The following is a 24,805-nucleotide window of genomic DNA, read 5'->3' as shown; positions in this document are numbered from 1 at the left end:
TTGGAGCGCGCGCGCGCGGCGGCGGCAGGGAGGGAGGGGCGCGGAGGTGCCGGCGGGTGCGCGGCGCGAGCGCACCCTGGCGGGCGCGCCGGGCGCCACCGGCGAGCGGGAGCGACTGGGGGGGGCCACGGGGAAACTGAGGCACGGGAGGGCTAGAGGGGAAACTGAGGCACCGCGATGGGGAAACAAACACGGAGATGGGTGGGGGAAACTGAGACACCGGGATGGGGAAACAAACACGGAGATGGGTGGGGGAAACTGAGACACCGGGATGGGGAAACAAACACGGAGATGGGTGCGGGAAACTGAGACACCGCGATGGGGAAACAGAGGCACTGGGAAGCTTGGGGAAACTGAGGCACAGCAATAGGAAACACATGGGGATGGATGGGGAAACGGATGCGGTGAGCAGCATCCCCCCCGCAGCAGCGAGCGCAGCACAAAACCACGGACACCGAGTCATGCCAGACTCCCGGGCGTGTATAAAACCCCAGAACAACAGTGGGTTGGTGACAGAGGGACAGCGGCCACTGGCCAGGCTGGGGACACCCCAGGGTCACTGCACCCTCTGTCCCCTATGCCAGGGGTCCGGGGTGCCAGGGGTCCAAGGCCACGGCGGGCTCAGAGCAGGGTGATCTCGCTGGGCGGCAGCGTCAGCCTTTTCTCCCGGGCTCCCAGCAGCCTCTCCATGTGCGCGGCCACCACACGGCACAGCTCCAGGCCCTAGACGGGGACACACCGGTGGTCAGTCGCTGTGCCACCACCGTGGGAACCCCAGCGGGGCTCCCCCGACCTTCCCAAGTGTCCCCGACCTGCTCCAGCTGCAGTTGGGTGATGCCCTGGGCCAGGAGGTCTCCCAGCGTGATCTCCACATAGGGATAGCTGGATCCGGCCGTCGGCCGCTGCGTCCGTGTGGACTGGATCTCATTCAGTGAGAACTTGGCGATGGGTTCCTGGGAGGGGACGGGGGGGGGTGGCCAGTGTGCCCTGGGAACCCCTCCAAGGGGACCGGGGACCCCAGGTTGGACGGGGCTTGGAGCAAACTGGTCTAGTGGAATGTGTCCCTGCCCATGGCAGGGATTGGAACCGGATGAGCTTTAAGGTTTGTTCCAACCCAAACCATTCCATGTTTCCATGTGTCCCACACAGCCCCACACCTACATGGGTCTCCTTGCTGAGGAAGTTGAGGCCATTCTGGTTGACAGCCAGGATACAGGGTGAAACAATGGCGTTGTTGCTGCAGCTCTGGATGTAGAAGAAGGACGAGCCAAACATGGGGTAGGCGCTCAGCAGCCCTGCAGGGCAGAGGACAGGCTCTCAGTGCCCACTGCCACCCCCACCTGCCCGGTCCTGCACCCCGGAGCAGCCAAGGGAATTGGGTGTCCGAGCGTGGGCCTGGAAGCAGCCCATCCTGTCCTGTCCTGCCAATGCATCCTGCCCTCCATATGCAGCACCCCAGGCTCCACACAGAGACAAGGGCTGCCTGTCCCAGCAGCATCCCATCCCCATCATCATCACCCTCCAGGCAGCATCCCATCCCCAGCAGCCTTGCATCCCCAGCAGGACTGCATCTCCAGCAGCATTACATCCTCATTAGCACTATGTCCTCATTAGCATGGCATCTCTCAGCATCCTCTCCCTTTCAATATCACCTCCCCATCCCTGTCCCCATCGCTGTCCCCTCACCCAGGAACTGTGCCCTGGCCTGGTGGGCACTGAGTGCCTGGGCTTGCTGCACGTGCTGGGTCACCATCTGCAGCCAGGACTGGGGCTTCAGCAGGCGGAAGAGCTGCGGAGGGACGTAGTCCTGCATCTCCCGCCTGTGGGGAGCCTGGGATCAGGGCCAGCACTGGCCAGTGGGTCCCAAATCCCATGGGACATGTGTTTCCCCCCGCCCCAGGTGCCCTGTGCCCTGCGTACACGGTGGGGAGGTGGTGGCGGTCCTTGGCTCGGTGCTGGAGGGCGGCCAGCTTGGCCACGTGCGGGAAGTGCTGCTCTCCTGGCCTCACCGGTGGCAGGATGGTGAACAGGCCCTTGAGGTAGTCAGGGAGCACCTGGGGGGTGACAAGAGCACAGGGACACGGCTTGGGGACAGGGCACGCTCTGAGGGAGACAGGGAGGTGGCCCTGGGGGAGGCTGATGGGGTCGCCCGACCTGGTTGTAGTGGACAGTGACGTAGAGCTCATTGTCAAACTTGAGGGGCTGGCTCCAGACCACGCGGCGGCACCAGAAGGTGTAGCTGGTATCCCGGAGCTCCGTCTCGGCAGCCACATCCAGGATATATTCCCGGCGGGTCAGCGGCCGCACACTCTGCCCTGTGCCACCACACGTGTGTACATGGCCACCACACCATCTGCGTGGCTGTACCATCCCATCCCATCCCATCCCATCTTGTCCTGTCCCGTCTGTCTCATCCCTGCCAGCCCCTCACCTCTGTCGGTCACCACGAAAAGGATGTATTCCTCCAAAGCCTCTGGATTCTGCAGCCCCATCTCGCAGCACAGCTCCTCAATCACATCCAGAGCCACCTGGGCACAGGGACAGGTGGCTGGGACACTGCCACATCCCCCTGTTGTGCTCTGGGTCACCAACTTGTCCTGCACTGAGGCTCATCCCATGAAGCTGCCCTGAGAAGGGATCCACTTTTCCCAGAGGATGAAGTCCCACAGTGAGGACAGCCAAAATGTGCAGCCCCCCACATCCGCACCCTCTGGGTGCCCACAACTGAGGTGTCACCATAGTCTTGGGGTGCACTGAGCCTCCTGTCCCCCCTGGCTCACCGAGCACGTCTTGATCTTGAGGTGCCTCTCGATGCCGCCGGGCAGGAGGAAGAGCTGGCGCTTGGCGCTGCGTCCGGCCTGCACAGGAGGACACATTGGGGTGCAGGGGGGCCCTCCACACAGCAAGATGCCACAGGACATCCCAAACCCCACAGCTATCCCTTAGGAACCATCCCATTGGGATCATCCTGTTTCTTGCCCATCCTGCCCAGCTGAACCATCATACCCCCACTCCATGTCCACGGAGCTCCATCCCCACTGGGGACTCCTGAAAGCTCAGGGCACACCCAAAGCAGCGAAGAGCAGACCCTAAGAAGAACTGTGCTCTCTTGGGGAGATCCCCAAAAAGGATCAGCTCAGTTCTAGGGTGGTGTCTGAGGGAGATCCCAAGCTCAGGGGGGGAGAACTTGAGCCCATGCGGGTACCCAGAACTTCTGGGGGGGATCTCAAGCTGACACCAGCTCTGCCCCACCCCATGGACACCCATGAGCCCACAGCCTCACCACCATGGCCTTGAGCTCCATGCTGCTGGGGAAGAGGCTACGGCCACCGAACTGCAGGGTTTTCCTCAGGTTCTGCTCGCAGGCTTTGGCGATGCCTGGCAGGAACAGGGACTGGGATGAAGGATGGGGCTGAGCTGTCACGCTGGCTCTGTTAGAGCCCTTCCTGAGCTCTGTGACACCTGGGCTGTCCTTTCCCACTGCACACGCAGCACCCTGGGGTGTGCACGGCCCCTACCGTGGAAAGGCAGCTCTGGGTGCCTGCTAGCATCCTGCAGGAAGGCCACGAAGAAGGGCCGGAGCACCTCGGAGCACTTGTAATAGGCAGCGAGGATGTAGAGCAGCCTCCAGCCCCTCTGGCAACTGTCCCTGTGGGAAGAGCCAGGGCTGATCCCCCGAGCACAGAGAGGGTGCCTGAGGTGGCACCATCACCCTGGGGAGCAGTGCAGCCCTCTGCAAGGATGAGATCCCCGGGTCTCCCCGCAGGCTGGAGCAGCTCAGCCTGGCCAGGGACATAAGTGTCCCCGTGCCAGCCTCTGCTGTTGCAGATGGGTGTAGGGACTCACGTCTTGGAGCTGGTGTTGTTAGTGATCTGCTTGATGATCTGGCAGTACACCTCATCCCTCAGGACCTCGTGCTCCGCACACAGCTGGGGGACAGGCACAGCTGCCACCCCTCTGCCACCCCTTGCCCAGGCCACCCTCCGGACTCACTGTCCCGGTGGTGGATTTACCTTGAGGATGGTGCAGACGGCGTCCAGCTCCGTCTGTCCCCGCAGAGGGTGGTCACCCATGAACTTCATCACGGCTGGGGACAACAAAGCCACATGGCGACACAGCTCAGCATGTCCCTCCCCCAGGGACATGCTCTCCTGGGGGAGGTACCTCCTGGGCACATGGAGCAGTGGAACCAGAAGAACTAAACTCCCCTAGGACACCCCACCTGCCCATCCCAGTCTAGCCCCACCCTCCTCCATGGACAGGGCTGGGGACAGCTAAGGTGACAGGACACTCGTGCCCCTGCCTACCTTGGAAAGCCTCAGCAGCCAGTTTGTTGAGGCCACCATCCACAAATTCAATGAGTGACTCCTGAATGGGAATCTGGAGCAGGGGGAGAGGCCCAGCTCTGGGACCCTGCTGGGACCTCAAGGGGACCTGCAGGTGACAACAGGACAGGGGCACCCCAGGACTCCACTTCCCCATACCTTGGTGAATGTCAGCATCTCCAGCACACTTGGTGCCTTCATCCCACGGGAGTCCCTGGCAGAGGGACAAGGGGGCAGATGGGCACAGGTGTCCCCACCATGGCATGTCCCTGTCCCACCACTGGACACTCACGTGGTCCCATGTCGTGCTGCACGGAAATGCCGCTGGGCAAAGGCCAGCATGGGACAGGCCCCCATGACATCCCTGAGCTGCTTGATGCCATCTCCCTCCGGATCCTCCGCAAAGGTGGCACTGGCTGGGGACACCTGCGGAGCAGGGCAATGGGCACCAGGCACAGCCAGCACCAGGGGACAGCCTCAGGCCAGGACCCACCTCAGTTTTTCGGTCCAGCTCCTGGGCAGCAGCAGTAGAGGCCACAGCCACGGCCACGGCCGCCGAAGCCGCCACCTTGCCCTGCTTGTCCCTGGGCTCCTCTTTCCTCTCCGCAGGCAAATGCACGAAGTCAGGTGCCACGACGGGCTGGACGTACTCGGCAGGGAACAGCCCTGACCTGCCATGGATGGCCCCAAACTTCCACCCTGTGCCAGACAGATGGTGGGGATGGCCCTGGGCTGGCAGCCATGGGGTCACCCCCAAAATTCTCTGCCTGCTCCCTCCTGCCTCTGCCCCCTTTTCAAGGATCTGGCCATGGATTTTGGCTGGATGCAGCTGCAGTTTGGCATCACTCAAGGGAAAGGTACAGAGCAGAGGCCACAAAGCCTGTCACCTGAGGGACGTGGGCAGCACCAGGTGCCACCCAGGGTGGGACCTGCATGGGAGCATCTCCCTGCATCAGGTCAGTGCCAAAAAGACCACAAACCATCCTGCTGAGGGGTAACAGAGGCAGGACCCTGCCCCGTCGCCCAGCCTCAGGAGGGGACACAGCTCAGAGCACACCAGGGACGCACAGAGGGACACCGTGGAACCCACCAAAATCCTGGGTGCCCGTCTTCAGCTCCTCCAGGTACATCACCTTCTTGCGGACCACACAGCCATAGTAGTGGTCTGCAGAGACACCATGGGGATACCATGGGGACATGGGGTGTTGGATGCAAGGCAAGTGCACAGCCACCTCCAGGGCAGGGCAAGCTGTCAGTCTGCTGCCCCTGTGTCCCCCATTAAAGGCATTTTGGCATGGGGGGCTTTGGGGGTCCCTAACCTCTCTCAGAGTGCTCCAGCGACTGCAGGTGGATGATATCCCCTTTGTGGAAGCTGAGCTGGCCCCCATCCTCTGGGCTGTAGTTCCTCACGGCCACCACGTACTGGGAGTCCTGAGCACAGGGGGTCTGGCACAGCCCGTGCACATAGGGGCACCAACATCCCGCCCAGCACAGGGACTTCAAGCACCCACAGCCTCAGGACCATTCCCCCAAATCCAGCCATGGTCCCATTCGCAGGGTGCCCTCCTCTGCCCACCCCAACCCTAGGCACACGGGCAGAGTCCGACCCCCAGGACAAACCCACCCTGGCCCCAGGGCACCCCCCACCTTCCTGAGCTCTGTGATGAAGTGGTCGACCATGACCTTGACCTGGGGAGCTTTTGGTGAGAAGAGGATGAGCTTCTCGCTGCGCAGGTTGAACTCCAGCATGTTCCTGGATGGGGTGGTCACGAAGAGCACATCGGGGTAGCTGGGGCAGGGCGAGGGGAGGCTGAAACACCTGGCATCTGTGGCACCCACAGCACCCACCCCACCCTGGCCACTCCTACCTGTAGGCCCGCAGCACCCGCAGCTGCTCCCCGGGGACATTGGTGCCCTTCACCATCCGCAGCAGCTTGATGCCAGTGTGGGACACGGCCAGGATCTGCACACCCGTCCCCACACTGCCCTGTGGGCCAGCACAGCACTTCAGCCGGGGGCACAGGGACACAGTGCCTGCCACCCCGACCTGCCCTGCAGGCGGACCCTCACCGTGGCAGGGAAGAGGCGGGAGAAATACACCTCGCAGCCATCTCGGGCCGCGGCGATGATCTCCCTCTTGACACTCTCGGTGGCCACGGGGCTGAAGGAGTCCAGCTTGTTTTCCACTGTGGGGAGGGGGAAATACCTCCTGTGAGCATCCCCTCCCCGGGGAGGATGTGCACAAAGTTCCCAGCAAAAGCAGGGATGCTCATGTCCTCCCCATGCCTGGCAGGACTGTATTGCAGAGACAGATGTGTGTCCCCCAAACAGCTGTCTGAGACCTTTGTGGACATTTGTGGTGTTGTGGAGCACTAAATTACAGGGGGATCGTTACTTTTGGAAACAAAACTACCCAGGATTAAGCAGAGCCAGTCATGGCTTGGAGATAGCCAGGGGATGAGGATGGGCACAAGAGTGGCTGGATGTGACTCCCCAGGTTGGGGCCCCCCAGTGTGAGCCCCTCAGGCAGGGAGCAGCAGGACACAGGGTTACCAAAGAGGGATTTCAAGCGGAGCCGCTCCTCCTGGCTGATCCGGATGCAGGTGTCAGACAGCACATCATTGAAGATCTGGGAATGGGGGTGAGGAGCAGTGGGGTTGTGTGGGGAGGAGCAATGTGTCCCTCAGCCCCAGCTCCTCCACGGCAGCTCAGCAGGGAAGGCAGGACGGCCACAGTGGGATGAGTAAACCATCACCCCACTGGGAAATACCCCTTCTCCCAGGGGACCCTTGGGGGCTGCGGGGCCAGCTCGGTGCCTCACCTGCCGGAAGATGAGGTCGAGCAGCAGTGGGTTGTTGATGCTGTCCTTGGGGTAGAAAACCTGCCAGGGGAAAGACCTTGGTGTAAACCCCCTTATCCCAGTAGGACCTTGGCACCAACCTGTCCCCAAGTGTCCCCATAATCTGTACCTCCTTCCGGATGAATATTTTCCAGGGCACATTGTGGTAGGTGTAGAAGTCCTCGCTGCAGCTCCGGTGCAGCTGGGTCTGGACCTGCTGCGCCTCGGATGGGAGCTCTCGTGAGACAAAGACTGCAAAAGGACAGAAAGCTTCGCAATCCCTGGGGGGAACCACCAACAGCTGCCTCCATCCAGGGAAACTGAGGCACAGGGAGCAGCTCTCTGGCTGAGTCGGACACAGCAGTTACCCCACGAGGCATCACCCTGTGCCACTGGGAGGATGAGGTGCCTCACTCCACCATGGCCCCCCCAGTGCCACAGCTCTGCCCAGCAATACCTGGAGGCTGTGCGGCTGCAGGACGTCCTGTGGGTGCTCGCAGCTGGTACCTGGCACTTGGCACCGGCTTCACCGCAGCCACCACCTCCTTGGGCCCCTGTGAGGCACAGAGGGGCTGTGGTCAGTGCCAGTGACACCCCCAGCCCGGGCAGGGGGACACGGGGGCAGCCACATCCCTACCACAGCTGATGGCACCCGGGCAGCTGAGAGCTGCTCCTTCAGGATCTGCATGGCTTCCTCGTGGGGGTCCAGCTTCTTCCCAAAGAGCTTGCTGCTGAGACAGCATCCCACATTACCTGTACCCCAGCATCACCGGCACCCCAACATTCCCTGTAGCTGACACCACCTGCACCCCATCACTCAGTGCACCCCAGCATTCCCTGCACCCCCTCATTCCCTACACCCCAGCATCAGGACCAGCACATGCACCCGCGGGCAGGAGAAGCCCGTGCCTTGGCTGGGGGCCCAGGTGTGTACCTGTGGGGCTGGGAGCTGCGCGGGGCTGGCTGGCACTGTCGGATGATGTTGCGGATGTCGTGCGTGGGCCTCGGGAAGTGCTCCGAGTTGAGCCGGGAATGCCGCACTGGCTCTCCCGGCCACCGCCAGCCCACGGCCGCTGCGGAGTCAAGCACATGGCTCAGGGGCCCTGGCTCAGTGCCACGAGCCCCTGTGCCCATCCCATTGCACCGCGACCCCTTACCGGCTTTCTGCGAGTAGGGCCGGGGCTGGGGCACATGGGCTGGCGTCCCCTCTGCCACTCTGCCCTGCAAGGGACACGATGCGATCATCACCTGGCACCCCCAGCTGCTCCCGTCCCCAGGGGCTGCCCCAGAGAGGTGCCCTGGAGCAGAGAAGGGTGTCATAGGTTAGCAAGCATCGTCCCGGAAGGGACGTCCTTGCTAAGAGGTGCTTACAGTTTCCTCTGGGAACTGATAGAACCTATCAGCTGGCTAGTTTGAATATGGACAATTCTCTAAGCCACTTAAAGTTGTGATCACCTCTGTTATCCACATTTAAGAATAGGCAAACTCCCCCTCCAAGCTCTCTCTCGTTTCCGCTGCTGGGGCAGGCGGCTGCAGGCCCCGTGCGGGGGCCAGCGGGCCCGGCCAGGCCCTGCTTGGGCCAGGCCGGGCCGGGCCACGGCCATCCTGGAGCCATGGACCTGTTCCAGCCGTGGAACCCCCCCCCACTGCCTCGCCGTGGGCAGCCGGAGCGGCTCGGCTCTCCCCCCTCTCCACTGCGATAAGAAAAATTCAACATTCCAGCTGCAAAGCTGCAAGGCCGAGGTGAGAGTAACCCTTTTATTGCTGTGAAGAGCTGAAAACCTGAGGGAAGAGAGAGAGGAGATGCTTAAAGCTGAATTTCTGTTGTGAAGCTATGATATATCAGAGTATCCTGTTGTAATTTCATGAAGATATGGGGGGTGGAGTGTTCAACTCGTAAGCAAAAGCACCTGCGCTGAGATAGGCAGATGCTGACGCAGCTGTAATTTCATGAGAAGTTTGGACAGGGAGAGATGAACCAGATGAGGACTTTTGCTCCAAACGGGAAAGGAGAAAACCTCAGTCCGTAGAGATGAACCAGATGAGGACTTTTGCTCCAAATGGGAAAGGAGAAAACCTCAGTTCCTAGAGATGCTCCCAGAGATAGTCCTAAAGATGAAGATGAGGAAGACCCTGTGCTCCCAGGGAAGGAGAAGGGCCTCTGTTTTTGTTTCTGAACGGCTCAACCTTAAAATTGTACCCCAAAAAAACTTCAAGAGTGGACCCTCGAAAGCAGTTGCGGGAAAAGCTGCAAGTCGGGGGAAGGGACTCACACGCAGGCAGAGAGACTCCTCTTCCTAAATGGACTGAACAATATTTGGAAGTGGGCGGCTGGCTCGTTGTGATACTGTTTTCATAGCATGAGCAAGAAGAGACTTCTCTTTCTAAATGGACTGAACAAGGTTATTATGGAAGTGGTAAACAGACTGAACATCTTAAGGGTTGTCTTTTCACATTGTCAGTGGGAGAAGGGAGGAAGGTGGGGGGAGGAGGAGAGTTCTGAAGGTGGTATTTTTTTTTTTTCTTCTTTTAGGTCTGTTAATAAACTTCTTTATATTCTTTCAAGTTTGGTGCCTGTTTTGCATTTCTCCTAATTCTTATCTCACAGCAGATAAACAGTAATGAGTATTTTGGACCAAACCACTACAATAAATTGGTGTTTCCGCCCGGTTACAAACCGAACCCGCGACAAAGGGGCTCGACCCCTCCCGGCCCCGTGGCACTGACCGAGGGTCCGGGTGGCTGTTTGACATCTGCACGGCGCTGCGGGGACGGGTCTGGCTCTGTGCCTGTGATGACAAACATGAGAGCTCAGTCAGGGCTGTGGGGCTCTGGGCGCGGGGATGTTCCTCACACCAGGGGTCAGACAGGGAAACTGAGGCAGGGAGCTGGGTGGGGATGTGGGAGTGCTCGAGATGCTCACCCCTCGGCTGATGCGTCTCCGCAGGCCCGGGAGGTTCGCTCCGATTGGCGTCAGCGCCGCCGTTCTCGCCTCCCACACCACCTCCTCCCTTCAGCCTCTTTGAGAGGATGGATGGCTTCTCCAGCTCCTGGGGGACAGGCGTCAGGGCACAGTGGCCAAGCCACCTGCACCCCAAAATGCCTCGGGCAGGGGGACATCCCCTCACCCCATTGCCGTAGGAGAGCACGGGGTCAAACAGGCTGTCCAGGTACCGGTCCAGACCCTTCTGGCTGCGCGGCTCCCCAAATTCCCCGTCTGTGAGGGGACAAGGGGTGAACCAGTGGCATGGCAGGGCTTCGTCGCAGCGCTGGGGGACAGGAGCCGGGGGAAATGACGCCCTACCATGGGGGTGATACGCCTCTACGGAGGGCAGTGTGGGGGCTTTCACAGCTGGGGGAGGAGGCACTTCATCCAAATCCAATCCATGTCCCAGCACCCTGCAGAGAGGGAGGAAGTGCTCATCAAGCACCCACAGGGTACCAGATTCCCCTCAGAGCCCACCCACCCCTACCAGCACCCATCCAGCCCGGTGCCAGGGTTCCCCCCACCAGCCCCACAGTGGGGCACCCATCCCTGCCCGGGTACGTACGGCCGGCTGTCCCTGCTGTGGCTCTCGGTCCCATCCCATGCGATGAGGAAGCAGGATTTCTGTCTGGGGAAGCCCCGGAGCAGCTCGAGGTCAGAGACAAGGTCCAGGACATAGTCGTGTCCAGCCAGCTCAGCCCACTGGGCACCCGCCTTCATAGCTACAGACCAGCCACGCCAGCCCTCCGACAGCCCCCTGCCAACAGCAGGACACTGGGGATGGACACAGGCTCCACAGGGACACCCTGCCCACGAGCTGGGCACCTGGGCTCCCAGATCCTGGGGGCACCCAAGACAGCCCCAGGTGACACCGTGACCTGCTGGGTGGGTGGGTGCCAAGCCAGCACATACCTGTGCTTCAGGACATCCCCTGCCAGGTCCTCGCCCGTGCTCCAGGAGTGGATGGGGCAGGAGAACTGGTCACCTGGGGAGGGACGGGCAGTGAGTGGGTGCCACCAGTCCCCCCTGCCCATGAGGGTGGTCACTCTGGGACCGACCCTGGCCAACACCATGCCCCAGAGCCGTGCTGCCCTCACCGTTGAAGCAGTGCAGGTCGAGGGCCATGCTGGCCTGCTGCCGGTTCGCTGTCCACTCCAGCAGTGAGGGCGGGAAGGTGCGGGCGGCCGCAGCGCCCAGCTGGGAGCGGGCCATGGCGTGCATCAGCTTGCGCTGGCACACTGGCTTGTAGCCAGCAAAGGCGTAGTCGGACACAAACCTGTGAAGAAGGGATGATGCTGCAGGAGGGACATGGGCAGGGTCATGCGTGCCAGACTGGGACAGGGGACCACAGAGGGATTAAGAGCATCCCTGGAGGGATCTCGGCAGCATCCTGGGCACGTGTGCCAAGCTGGCCCAAGGCATCTTGGAGGGGCCTCAGAGCATCTCTAGTGGGACTTGGCCAGTATCCCTGGGCACATGTGCCAGGCTGGCCCTGAGGAACCTAGAGGGACATGGGCATGTATGCCAGCTTGGTCAGAGGGATCCTGAAGGGACCTCAGAGCATCCCCAACAGGACCTGGCCATGTGTGCCAGGCTGGCCCAAGCAATCATAGAGGAACCTGGTGGGGCCTGAGCAGCATCCTCAGGCACAGGTGCCAGGTGAGCCCTGAAAAGCCCCAGCACTGTTCCCAGGCACGAGTACCAGTGTATTCCTGTGGGTCCCAGCCATTCCTGTTCCCCATCCCAGTGCCCATCCCTGGCTCACTTGAGCAGGTACTTGTCGAAGGCGGCGGACGGAGGGAAAGCGCTGAGGCAGGCGGCCAGCAGCAGCCAGCCCCGCTCCTCGTTGTTGACGTTGGTGTTCCGCCAGACCTGGTTGGAGGCTTGTGCCAGGAGCTCGTCCCGTAGCCCTGGCACCGACAGCCCCTTCTGCACGATGTAGTTGCCGAAGAGGGTCTCCTGCAGGCCGCCCAGCCCCGGGTCCCCCATGAACCGCAGGATCTGCCACAGGGACAGCCAGGTCCTCCCTCTGGCTCTGGGCACGGAGCGGGCAGGGGACTGCGGTGATGGATCCTGTCCCATCCCACCTACCAGCTTGAAGAGGCTGAGAGCCTCGTGGCACAGCTCCTCATCCAGCCGGGTGAGGGGGGCTTTCAGTGGGGCCGTCAGCATCCCAAACGCCGGTTCCTGCGGTGACACCCGCACCCATGGCTACCTGGGGACAGCCTCAGGCCACAAGGGGCTGGTCCCATGGTGCTGAGCATGGTGTTGGTGCTGGGTGGAGACTGTGGGGCTGCCAAAGGACTGGGGTGCAGGATGGGGTCAGCAGCCTTCTGGAAGTGGGGCAGGGAGGGGCTCAGGCTGTGCTGGCAGCACCAGAGATGGGTGGTGAGGCCCTGGCACAGGTTGCCCAGAAAAGCTGTGGCTGCCCCATCCCTGGAAACATTCAAGGCCAGGCTGGACAGGGCTTGGAGCAACCTGGGATAGTGGAAGGTGTCCCTGTCCATGGCAGGGGGTGGAAATGGGTGATCTTTAAGGCCCCTCCCAACCCAAAGCATTCTGTGGTTCTGTGGTTCTATGCCAACACCTTGGCAGGGCTGAGAGCCTTATCCAGCCCCGGTGCTGTCATTCAGGATGCCGAGGACTGGGAAACACAGGACAAAAATAGGGATGAGGAAGAGGAATGGGGCAAAGTGACTGTGGGTGGGGCCGGGGTCCCGGGAGCAAAGCGACCTGGTCTCCCGCCCCAGCGTTCCGGATCCGCCCCGCGTCGGGCGTCCAGGAGGGCTCAGCGGGTCTCTCTCCGATAACCTCAGCAGGGTCCCCCCGGCCTCTGGAGACGACAGGAACCCACGGGGAGGGAGGGAGGTGGCAGCCAGCTCCCCACAGCACCACAGCCACCCCGGATCCAGCCTCTCTTGCTACCCGTGGTGTCCCCAGCGTGTGAGCCAGGGCAGAGCCTGGTGGGACAGTGCGGGGACCCTGAACCTCACTGCTCCACCATGACCGGGGTGCCCGGGATGCCCCAAAAGCTGTCTGCCCATGGGAAAAATAAACTCCCCGCTGCCGGGCCGCGGCGCCCGCCTTACCTGGAAGTGGCCCCGCACGTACTTGGCCATGGGGTAGTCGTTGATGTCGAGCGGGAGGGTGAGCTGGGGGTCGGGCTGCAGCGCTGGCGGCGGCACCAGCACCACGCAGCCGGCATTCACCTCCCGGGCGGCTGCGGCACAGTGGGAAGCTACGGCACGGCCGTGGGGTAGGGAACAAGGGGCTGGGAGCGATGGCGGTGCAGGACCCGCTCACCTGCAGCGGCCTCCAGCAGCCCCATCAGCTCGGCCGGGATCTCCAGGTGGGTGACATCCACCACCTCCCTCCGCGTCAGCTCCTGCCAGCGCGGCACAGGGATGTGCCCGCTTGCAGTGCTGGTCCCCGCCCCAGCACCCACGGGTGCCACGGCCAGGGGCACGGGGATGGGCGAGCACGTGGCGGGGATGAGGGCACAGCGACACGGGCTGCACGTGGATCACACTCCCACCGGTGCCACACGGCTTTACCTGCTTCATCCTCTCCTTCTCCTCCTCAGCCCGCCGGCGAGCATCCTCCTTCCTCTGCAAGCAGAGCAGCCATGCTGAGCCCCACCGGAGGGAGGGACATCCTGAGGCATCACAGCACCCTGGGATCCCATTGACCCCCGCCAATGTCACCGAAGTTTTCATCCCAAAGAGGCACTGCCCATTCCCAATAGGACACAGAGGAGGTGGTAGGGTGGCATGTGGGGAGACTCACAGTCTGGATATGCCACTGTGCCCTCCCCAGACCCACCACTGAACATGCAGCAGGGTGGCAGCAGGTCCCCTGGAGCCCCCGGGATGTGCCAGCCCCCAGCTCACCTTGAGGTACCTCCGGCGGTTCACGTAGATGTGCACCAGCGACCTGAACTTGATGAGCGTGCGCCGCATGCGCCGGTACCGCTGCCTGCGGGAGGGCACCCGTCACCCTCTGCCACCCACCAGTGCCCACCTGCCACCCCCCAGGACCCCCACCTGGCCAGGTATCCCCGCGCCCGGGTCTGCAGGAGGACGATCTTGCGGCGGAGGGAGCGGAAGCGCCGCTTAATGAAGAAGGTGCGAGCGTAGCGCTGGAGCGTGAGCGCGGCCAGGTGATGGGCACGGGCTCGCTTGCTCTCCAGCGCCTGGTACAGCTGCTCCTTCAGGAAGAGCTGGGAGCAGGGGTGAGGCTGTGAGCTCCCCACCTTGGCCACCACCCCCAGGGGCTCACTGGAACCAAGTCCCCTCCCGGGACAGTACCTTGGTGACGCCGACATAGTACATGCTGGGGTTAACGGGGCAGAGGCTCCTCAGCATCTCCACACAGTTGGCTCCGTTGGGAATGACATTGGACCACATATCAACGAGGCAGCGATACCTGGGTGAGCCCATGACACTGTTACCGCACAGGGACACCAGCACAGACCTTCTCCATGGTGACAAGCACTGCACCTGCAGATGCAGCTTCTCCCAGAGCTCTGTACTAACACAAGGGGTTCCCAGCTCCCGCTGTGGGGCAATCCCAGCCCAAATGCTGCCCCCCAAAACACCCACAAGCTCTGTAGTCTCCCCTCGCTGGGATGGCAGTGCCCAACCTGCAGCCCACAGGCACCTGTCGATGAAGACGAGGAAGGGGATGCGGATAGGGAAGCCCTCCTTGCGGATGCGGATGGTCTCCAGGATCCCCGAGTACCGCAGCTGGGTTCTGACCACGTCGGCCTCGAAGAGCCCTGGCTCCTGGGGAGGGCGTGGGGAGAAGCATCAGCAACTGCATGGGCAAACCCCCACCCACTGTGTGCCCACCACTCTCCCAGTGCCACCAGGGCAGCACAGGCACCGGCACGGGCAGGAGAGCCCCGGCTCTCACCTTCTTGTTGTTGGGTTTGAGGCAGCGCACAAAGAAGGGGTTGCACCTGTGGCAGAGAGACCCTGTCAGCCACACAGGACAGGGGACAAAGCCAGCCTGGCCACCTCGGGCTCAGGTCCAGCTGTCACCCTGCTCCCAACAGCCCAGTGCACAGCCTGGCTGCCCACCCTGACCTCTCCATCTTCTCCACCAGCTCCAGGAGCGACTGCTGGAACCGTGCAGCCACAGTGGGAGCCTTGTACCGCCGTGTCCTGGTGCTGCTCCTCCTGATGAGGCTCCTCTGCCGGGCCATCACCTGGGCATGGCCGAAGAAGAGGTTGGCCACCACCTTGGGGAGACGGGAAGCGTTAGAGAGGAGGAAGGTGGCCAGGATGGTGCAGCCCTCTCGGATCCTCTTTCCAACCTGGCCACTGCTTTTTTGCCCAGCCCTGAGCAAGTCACATCCCCTAATTGTGTCTGGATTGCCTGGATAGGGATAGGGATGAGGATATGGATAAAGACAGAAAGCACAAGAGCAGCCCGTGTGCCTGTTTGTGCCAGATGCTTGAGGGGTCAAAGCCCAGAGGATCCCATGCGTGGAGCCGGAGGCATCCTCTGCTCCTGGTCCCCCGGGGCTTCACCAGCTATGGGGACACACTCTTGGGGACATGGAAAGGGATGTATGAAAGGGGGCTATTGGCACCCAGTGTCACTGCAGAGCCACTGCCAGGCAGGACCCTACCTTGGTCCTGCTGCTGAGGAACAGGTCCAGCACGTCCTGACGGACCTGGTCATAGTTTTTATCCAAAAACTTGTGAACCTGGCAAATAGCAAAACCTCTTGGTGAGGAGCTTGACAGGGTGTCAGGGTGAGACAAGGACCTGCAGGACCCCAGCCAGACCCGCTGGGATGCATTTCTCTCCTTGGTGCAGGATCAACCTCCTCTTTAAGCCGCCTTAACAGCCCAGCTGAGCGTCCCAATGTCACACACCTGGTAGGTCACCTTCCCTGCGTAGTGCTTGATGGTGAACTCAGGCAGCGGCATCTTCGGCTTTGTGTAGAGTGGGTTTGTCCCGTGGTGGTAGTGACACTTCTGGAGGAACGTGTGGTCAGTGGCCTGGGAAGGGACACAGGAGTGAGATACGGCTCGGGCAATTCAGCAGCAGGTTGGAACTAGGTGATCTTCAAGGTCCTTTCCAGCCCAAACCACTCTGATTCCATGATGTTTCTATGATTCTTTGGGCTTATCCAGCCTGGAGGAACCCAGGGGGTTCCCAGGTTGTCCAGGACAGCCCAGAGCCATGGTGATTCCCCAGCCACAGTGACCTCCCAGTGCCGGCTGCACCTTACCACCAGACACCCCCTCACCTGGGGGAAGCAGCTCTGGTCATCCAGGATCCGGAGGATGCCGTAGGGCTTTTGGGAGATGAGGTCAATGCAGGGCTGGTTGTCGCTGAAGGGGATCTCCTTCCACTCAATCTGCTCCCGGAGGTACTCCTCCTGCAGGGTGGGCACTGGGTCAGCCTGGAGCCCCCAGCCCCACAGCAGTGCCCAGCACAGGGGCAGAGCCCAGCACTGCCCACCAGCCCCACCTGCTCTTCCTGGAACACAATCCTGTTGAAGAAGAACTGCAGGTACTCGTTGGCGTAGTTGATGCACAGCTGCTCAAAGCTGTTGAAGGTGAGGTCCTGCAAGAAGGAAGATTCATGGAGCCTGGGAGGATGGAGCTGGGACTGAGCCAGGATGGAGGTGGGAGGAATCCTGCTCACCTCGAAGCCATAGATGTCCAGGATGGCGATGGAGAGGGCCTCCTGCCGCGGGTACACGAGCTTGTTGATGCGGTCCGTGAGCCAGCTGAAGAGCAGGGAGTAGAGGGTCTTGGCAATGGCATCCCTGGGAAGGGGAGACATGGGCAGAGTGCTGGAGCTCCGGAATGGCACCAGTGTACCCCACTGCCACAGCCAGCACCCACCACAGCATCAGCTTTAATCACCACAGAGTCTAATCCGCACACCATCCCTGGGGATCAGAGCCCCCCATACCCTCCTGCTGTGCAGCCCCCCTTCCTTCTACCTGGCATCCACGGCGCTTTCAACAGTCAGAGGGGTAAAAATCTTCTCCCGCAGTGTTTCCTGGTTGGGAAATGGTGTGATGGAGCAACATCAGCCATGGTCCCCAGGGGCCAGGGACCCCCTCCCAGCCTGTGCCCCCTGCACTCACCGTCACCTTGAAGGTGATGGCTTTCTGCAGGCCCTCAGGGGACACCTGCAGCAGCTCAGCCACCGTCCGGATCTCTGTGGCACTCACCACCGTGGCGACCTCCTGGCAGTCAGTCTGCAGGACACAGGGATGCCATGGGATGTGATGATCCCCCATTTGCCACATCCCAAATCATGCCTGAGGAGGATGGGCTACCTCGTATTTCTCAAAGTAGACGTTGCCCAGGTGGAGGACAGAGGAGAGGATGCGGAAGATGCTGTTCTGCTCGTCCACACTGAAGTTCAGCACCTCCATGGTGTTGAGCAGCCGACGGAAATCCTCAGCGTCGTCCTTGCCGGGAATCTCGCAATTCCCACCCTGGCACAACCCCCTCAGTCCATCAGTGGGTCCGGGCGGGGTCAGCACCCAGTGCGGGGGGTCACCCCCACCCTGAGCATCCTCCTCATCCTCACCCTGATGACTGAGGGACCCACCAGCACCCTGAGGTTGGGTAGCGCCCCAAAAATGAGGCTGTGGGGGGGCTGGGGAGGGGACACACTACCTGGTTCAAGTAGTAGTAGGTCTCGGCGCCCTGCAGGCAGTACCGCTGCCGCTGCTGGGACGGCAGCCCTGCCAGCATCTCGTAGAAGATGTGGTAGTTGCGCTCGCTCTTGGCCTGGGGAGCAGAGGACAGAGCTGGGGAGGGGGCAGCAGAGGGGGCAGAGTGGGGGGCAGAGCCCAGGATCCCCTCACCACACACCTGGAAGACCACGCGGGACTTCTCCAGCAGGTACTGCGAGGTTATGGCACCACAGATCAAGCCGCTGCAAGGGTGAGAGTGGGCAGCCGGCTGGCAACCTCGGCCTGGGCAGGGGCTGTGGCCCCCCAAGGCACCCAGCCATTCCCCAGTGCCCCCCAAAACATTGGGGGTCGGTGCTGGTCCCCAAGTGTCCCCCACCAGGGATGGGTGGGCAGGGATAGGTGTCTGCACCTGGCTCGAGCACTGCACCCCAGGTGATATCAGGTACCCCCCTGTTGGGATCAGTGGGGCCAAGAGAGGATGGGATGGGATACGAGGACAGGGATGGGGACTGGGAATGGTCAGGGTGGCAGCCCAGGTCACAGTGTCCCTGCCCCTATGCCAGGGACAGCCACCTGTCCTCAGGTGCCATCACCTTTCCAATGCCAGGTTTGTCCCAAAAACATCCCCGTGTGTCCTCTCAGAGCTGAGGGACAAGGGGTTAGGTTGGGCTGGACACCCTCGGGCAGCAGGGGACATAGGGTGGGAGCACCCACACGGATGTTACTCAGCATTACTTACTCCTCCAGAAAGATTTCCACAAATTTCCCAAACCTGCTGGAATTGTCATTCCTCACGGTTTTGGCATTGCCGAAGGATTCCAGCAGGGGGGTCGCCTCCAGGATCTGTCATGGTGATGAGGAGAGCTGGGGGGGTCAGCCTGGGCACCCCACACAGCCCACAACATCTCCAAGGCTAGGGCACCCCCTTTGTCACCCTGCCACCCTCCCTGCCACCCCATGCTGCATGCAGACACCCGTGGGTGCCCAAACTTGAGGTGTGCACCACAGCCAGGTTAAATGAGGATGTGGGAGAGCACAAAGATTCCATCCATGTGCAGGCACTGATTTCCTGCTGTCCCTCTTGCCTTCCCCCCTGCACCTGGGGTGCCATGGCCAAGATGCCACCACAATTCTCTGTCCCCCTGAACCTTCCCAGCCCATGTGTCCCCTCGGTACCTCTATCTGCCATGGTCCAGGTGGAAGCATGGGGACAAGGAGAGAGCAGCAGAACCATGAGGAGGGATGGAAGAGAGTGCTGGGAGGTGGGAGAAGAGCTTGGGGACATGGGGACTCAGGGATGTCTCCAGGGCAGCACCCTACCTGTGGGGCAGTGCTGCGTTTCTGGCTGACGGCTGCCAGGTAGCGCAGGATCAGCTTGGTGGCTTCGGTCTTCCCTGAGCCGCTCTCCCCACTGGAATGCAGAGCAGGGGCACAGCCAGGGTTGTCACCAGCTGAGCAGGGGCTGCCCACCCCAAATCTCCCCAAATCCCCCAGCACCCCACCCCAGGGCCAAGCCAGGCTGGTGGCAGTAACACAGTGATTAGAGAGGTGTTGATCAGGGCCCACCCCAGGGGGCTGTGCATGGGGACAACCATGTCCCACCTGATGATGATACACTGGTTGTGTTTGGCATCCATCACTTTGGAGTAGGCCACGTTCGCGATGGCAAAGAGGTGCCTGGGGTGGGGAGAAGCAGGAGGGGTGCGGTGCCATGCTGCCCCGGCACAAGGATGCCCAAAGTGAAGGGTGGGAGTGACCCCATCCCCGCAGGGCATTTGGGGACAGCCTGGTACTCACGGCGGGTTCTCGCCCAGGGCTCTGCCCTCGTACTGCAGCACCTGCTCCGTCCCGTAGATGTTGCAGATGCGGTACGGGTTCATCGACACCAGGATGCTGCCGATGTAGGTCTGCCAGAGAGAGAGGTGTGGGGCCATGAGCCCTTGGAGGGTGATGACTCCCCAAAGACCCCACACCTGCAGCCTTTGGGGAATGCCGTGCCCCTCTATGCTTACGTAGATGAGCTGGCGCTCGAACCGCGTCCGGAGGTTGCTCAGCACCGCAGCCTCCTGGAGGTCCCTGGCATGGAGCAGAGGCTGAGTTAGGGGGTGACAGGGGAACAAGGGAGTGTCTGCTCTCCCCAGAGTGTCCCCTGCATTCCCAGACCCAGGAGGCTGAAGCAGAGCCCATGTTGGGATGAGATGGGGTGGGATAGCAGGGTCAGGGGTGTGCAGCTGGAGGCTGCAGCCCCATTGTCCCACACAGCACTTAGTCATGGTACAGGGGACAGGGACACTCACTCCAGCTGGGTCATGTCCTCCAACCCATCCTCCTCCTGTGGCTCCTGGTACCGCACGATGGGCAGGCTGCACAGCGACTGCATCTGCAAGGAGCAACCACCCCATCATGGCAGGGATGTGCCAACACCCTCAGGTGTCCCACCCAGTCACCGCCACCACCACCCCAAAACGCCATCTGTGACCCCAAACCAGGGGACACGCAGTCAGCAATGGCGGGAACCCCAAGAAAACACCCCACAGCCCCAAAACCAGTCCCCCAGCAGGAGCACTGTGTGTCAGGTGAGAGCAGCAGTGCTGGAACACAGGAACATGGGGCCACCAAGGCCGCCTTGGGGCTGGTCCGCAAAAAACCTGGTCCTGAGGATCCCGCTCCCACTCTCTGTGGGCATCACCTCCAGTGGAGGCGATGGAAGGGGGCTGAGGCTTCTCCCCCCGGCCAAGCGCAGAGGTGACGCAGGACGGGTGTCACACGGGAGGCTGCGCTGGCGCCCGGCCAGGCGGTGGGCAGGAAAGCGGACACCCCGCCGGGTCACCGTGCCACCTGCACCTGTCCCCGCGGGATCGGGTCTCCGCATTTCCATACGCCAGAATCAAGTGTCCCCAGCGGGGCCGCTCGTGGGGGGATACACAGCAGGCGATGGTCCCCTCTTCCAATCTGCTCCCTATGGGAGGACCCCCGCCAGCACCCAAACCACCCACAGCCATTTACTCCCCACTCTGGGCACTGCAACCCCCTCGGCACCGGTGCCTTCGAGCCCGGGAGAGCCATCGGCCGCCTCAACTCGCCACCCCGCCCGGGGTCCCGCCGGCTGCCAGCTCACCCCCGGCTCCATCCCCCCGAGGGGGCTCCCCGCCCGCGTTACCTTGCTGCGCCAGGGCTGCTTGGTGCGCAGGTACCCGTCCGCCCAGGGGTGCCTGTCCCGCCAGCCCCCCGCCGGCGGGCGCTGGCAGAGGTATCGGGCGAGGTCGGCTCCCCACTGGCTCGCCCACCGCCGGCCGCGCTGGGTGGGCTGCTGGGGGAGGCCCTGCTCGGCTGTCCAGGCGTCGGGCATCTCCCGCACCCGCACGACGTGCTGCGTGGACCAGTGCTGCTTGTACATGCGGGATGCGCGCCGGAAGGAGCCCAACCTCTGCACCTGCGGCGTCACCACCGCGTAGCGCCCCGCGCCCTCCTCCCCGGCCGCCCCGTCACCCTCGATGGGCTCCGCCGGCCCCGGGGGACGAGTGCCGTGGCGGGGGACGACCGGAGAGCCGGGGGCTCGCCCGTGGGGTGGTGGGAAAGCGGCACGACGGGGCGGTGAGGGGCTCCGATTGCCACGTGGGCTGGAGGGGAGGATGGGGCGCCCGGCGTCGGCCCAGCCCCGGCGCCCAGAGGGTGGGCTCGGAGACCTGCGGGTGCTGCCGTCTCGCCGGGATGGGCGCCGCGGCAAGGAAGGAGAGCGAGTGGAGGGATGGCGGGTGGGTGGTGAGGATGAGGGGGCTTTGGTGGGGTTCATGCTCCTTACGAGCAGCGAAGCCAGAGACTGCGCCACGGAGCGCCCCTTGGAGGGGCTGCGGCCCCCCACTTCAGCAGATGGCCTCGATGGTGGGGAGGGGGGGGGCCATCCCGGCAAGGGGCTGCCCGATGCGCTGGATGAAGCTTTTGGGGGTGCTGGGAGCGGGGCTGGGCGGAGGGGGCACCCCGGCGGGACCCCACGGGGCACCGTGCCAGTGGGGCAGCTCCTCATCCCAGGAGGGGCCGGGGGGGCCGAGGCGGCGGCTGCCGGGGCGGGACGATGGTGCCAGGAAGGGGGTCCTCTGCAGCGGCTTCACCGCCTTGGTGGGGGGCTCGGGAAGCCGGGGCCAGGCCTGGGGGAGCGGCAGCCCGGGGGGACTGCTCCGCCGCGATGACAGCGGTCTCCCCGCCGCGGGCCCCCCCGGGCGCCTCCCCCCCGGCCCCGGTGAGCGGGGGGCGGCCGGAGCGGGGAGCTCGGGGCCAAAGCGCCGGAGGCTGGCACCGAGGGAGGGGGATCGCCGTGGCCCCTCGCCCCGCGTGCTGCCGGGGCGCGGCCGGACGGGCGGCGGCGACGGGGAGCGCCCGGGGTTGGCGAAGGGGTTACGGAGCGACGGCCGGCGCGCAGCCCCCGGCTCCCGGGGAGGGGGCTGCCCCCAGGGCCCCGCCGCTGGGGAAGGGTCCCTGGCTGGAGATGCTCGTGGCGCGGGGTCCCGGCCCCCCAAACCGGTGCTCTCCATCCCCGCCAGCCTGCGGCTGGAGTGCCTGTAGGAGGGCTGGGGGGGGCGGGACCCCCGAAGTCCTCCCGCACCCCGCGACGGGCGGCTGGGGGGAATCGAGAGGGATCGCTGGAGGAACTGCCCCAGAGGGCTCCCGCACGCCCGCGCTGCCGAAACCCGGCGTCCCGGGGATGCCGCGGGGCCGGGGGCTGCCGGAGGCGGCGGCGGCTCGCACTCGTCGTAGTCGTCCTCGTCACGGGCGGGGGGCAGGTGGGGGGACGGCGGGAGGGGGACGTCCAGGCGGTCCCTGCCGAAAAGCTTGACCTGGGGCCGGGGGAAGAGCCTGAATTTCCTGTTGAGGGAGAGCTTGGAGGAGAGTGTCTCCCGCATGCCCCGGAGCGAGGAGGCGCTCAGGATGGAGAAGGGATACTCCTTCTCCTCTTCCTCCTCTTCTTCCCACTCCTCGGGCTCCTCGCCCTCAGCAATCTCCTCCAGGCCCAGGGCGTAGGGGTTGCAGGAGGATTGGGCGTGCGGTGCCCACCCGCCCTCGCTGTACTGGATGCGATGCTCAGGGTACTCACCCCTAGGGTACCCCCCATCAAAGGGCTCCCCAAAGTCCTCGTAGGGGTCCCTGCTGTAGCCGAAGGGCCCTGCCACCTCCTCACCATACTCTGGGTCGCTGCTGTACGGGTCGTAGAGGCTGAGGGGAGACCCACCACCAAACGGTCCCTCATCCTCCAGCTCTGAGTAGCCATAGGGTTGCCCTGCCTGGTCACCGTCCTCCCAAAATCCCCCATAGCAGTCATACTCTTCCTCCGTCTCATAGCCAGGGTAGTCAGAGTAGGGGGTCGGCACCACATCCTCAAAGCCGTACCCTGCTGGGTAAGCTGGGCTCTGCATGTAGCCTTCCTCCTCCTCGGAGTAGTTGTGCCGGGGGCCATAGGCTCCATCCTCCTCCTCGCTGTAGCCATGCCATGGGCCATAGGCTCCATCCTCCTTGGCATAGCCATGGTGGGGGCCGTACGCTCCATCTTCCTCCTTGGCGTGACTGCGCCAAGGCCCATAGGCTCCATCTTCCTTCCTGGCATAGCCACGGTGGGAGCCGTAGGCTCCATCCTCCTTGCCATAACCTCGCCGGCGGCTGTAGGCTCCGTTCTCCTCCTCGGCCCAGCCATAGCGCGGCACCGTCGGCTCGGCGGCCGCACGCTGGGAGCGCCGCCGGGACGGCCGCCTCACCATGCTGCCTTGCCGTGAAGTGCTGGGGGCCGACAGCCCGACGCTGCCAGGGATCCGCTTCATGTTGGCCCGGTGCCTGAGGATCTCGTCTTCCGCTGGGAACGGCAGCTTCTTGGCACCGATACGGGACAGCCAGGCCGTGTCAGTCGCCCGGCCGCCCCCCACCAGCCGCCCGCGCCGGGAGAGCACCTTCCTGGCCAGCCAGCCTGTGGCGGCGGCCGCCTTGCTCAGCACCTGCGCCCGTGGCTTGAATTTCCTTTCCGGGCGCCGGCGGAAGAGCGACGCACCGTCCTCGGGGGCCTGCCCGCCCCGCCGCAGCAGCAGGAAGGATGGCTTCGATGGTGTCTCCTTCTTGGCCTCCTCTTCCTTCCTCTTCTTGCCCACGCGCTTGAAGCGCATCATCAGGTTGGAGGTAGACTTGAGCACCGCCTTGTTCTTCTTCTTCTTCCTCTTCTTGGTGCTGTGCTTATGCAGCCCCCAGAAGAAGCGGGATGTGTTCTTGAACTGTCCCTTCTTGGGCCGACGCAACCCTAGGTTCTTGAAGCCCAGGAAGAGCTTCGAGGTGCTGCGGAGGCTCCGCTTCGCCCGGGCCTTCGGTGGCACGGCCGCCTCCTCTTCGGCTGGGCCGGCTTCCACAGATTCTTTGGGCTGGCCCTTGGCCTCTGCACCCTTGGCCCCTGCACCCTTGGCCCCTTTCTTCTTCTTGTCGGTTGCCAGCCCCATCACCAACTTGGAGGTGCCCTTCGTGTTCTTCTTGACTGTTGCATCATTGGTCTCACCCTCCTCTTCCTCCGTCTCCTGCTGTACCTTCTTCCCAAGGCCCAGTTTCTTCGCCACTCCTGCCTTGGGCAACCCCTTCTTCTCCTTCCCCTTCCCCTTCTTGGGTTCCTCTGCAGCCACCTCCTCCTCATCCTTCTCCTTTTCCTCCTTTTCCTTCTCCTTTTCCTCCTTTTCCTTCTCCTTTTCCTCCTCCTTTTCCTCCTTTACCTCCTCCACCACCTCCGTCTCGCTCTCCTCTGCCTTCAGCAGCTCTGCATCCGAGGCATCCTCTGACTCGTTGGGATCCTCCTTCTTGCCCTTCTTGCCATCCTTCCCCTTCCCTTTGCCCGCTTTCCCTTTGGGCTCCCCCTTCTTGCCGACCATCCTGGCAGTGGCGGGCGCTCATGCTCCGGCCCCAGCGGGGCCCTGGGAGATGACACCCTGCGCCGGCAGGAGCCTGCTCCCGGCACACCGGCCG

At 63.0% G+C, this 24,805-nt stretch overlaps 1 protein-coding gene across 1 annotated transcript; it reads right to left on the bottom strand.

Annotated features, from left to right (window-relative positions):
• Window positions 1–459: 459 nt before the first annotated feature.
• On the bottom strand, window positions 460–24,805 carry MYO15A (myosin XVA). Its single transcript, XM_032126404.1, is given in 66 exon segments — window positions 460–723; window positions 813–953; window positions 1,162–1,295; window positions 1,687–1,820; window positions 1,921–2,054; window positions 2,155–2,315; window positions 2,432–2,528; window positions 2,781–2,858; window positions 3,284–3,378; window positions 3,519–3,649; window positions 3,847–3,929; window positions 4,014–4,087; window positions 4,308–4,380; window positions 4,485–4,539; window positions 4,618–4,751; window positions 4,819–5,024; window positions 5,416–5,490; window positions 5,645–5,756; window positions 5,973–6,114; window positions 6,194–6,312; window positions 6,396–6,511; window positions 6,879–6,954; window positions 7,147–7,206; window positions 7,295–7,416; window positions 7,622–7,718; window positions 7,802–7,892; window positions 8,099–8,237; window positions 8,322–8,385; window positions 9,892–9,953; window positions 10,088–10,214; window positions 10,293–10,381; window positions 10,469–10,563; window positions 10,716–10,907; window positions 11,063–11,135; window positions 11,248–11,426; window positions 11,916–12,151; window positions 12,242–12,337; window positions 13,240–13,370; window positions 13,454–13,535; window positions 13,705–13,758; window positions 14,041–14,125; window positions 14,194–14,369; window positions 14,458–14,575; window positions 14,810–14,934; window positions 15,065–15,110; window positions 15,238–15,392; window positions 15,786–15,863; window positions 16,035–16,160; window positions 16,412–16,543; window positions 16,636–16,731; window positions 16,813–16,936; window positions 17,117–17,175; window positions 17,264–17,377; window positions 17,459–17,620; window positions 17,805–17,918; window positions 18,003–18,066; window positions 18,564–18,667; window positions 19,001–19,006; window positions 19,145–19,235; window positions 19,427–19,501; window positions 19,622–19,731; window positions 19,837–19,900; window positions 20,122–20,204; window positions 20,985–21,717; window positions 21,719–24,516; window positions 24,556–24,805. Coding segments are annotated over 66 exon segments (10,455 nt in total). The 5' UTR covers window positions 24,712–24,805; the 3' UTR covers window positions 460–621.

Source organism: Corvus moneduloides, chromosome 16 (assembly GCF_009650955.1).
Source record: "Corvus moneduloides isolate bCorMon1 chromosome 16, bCorMon1.pri, whole genome shotgun sequence".
In the NCBI taxonomy this organism is placed as follows: domain Eukaryota; kingdom Metazoa; phylum Chordata; class Aves; order Passeriformes; family Corvidae; genus Corvus; species Corvus moneduloides.
This window is presented reverse-complemented; position numbering and strand designations above follow the sequence as displayed.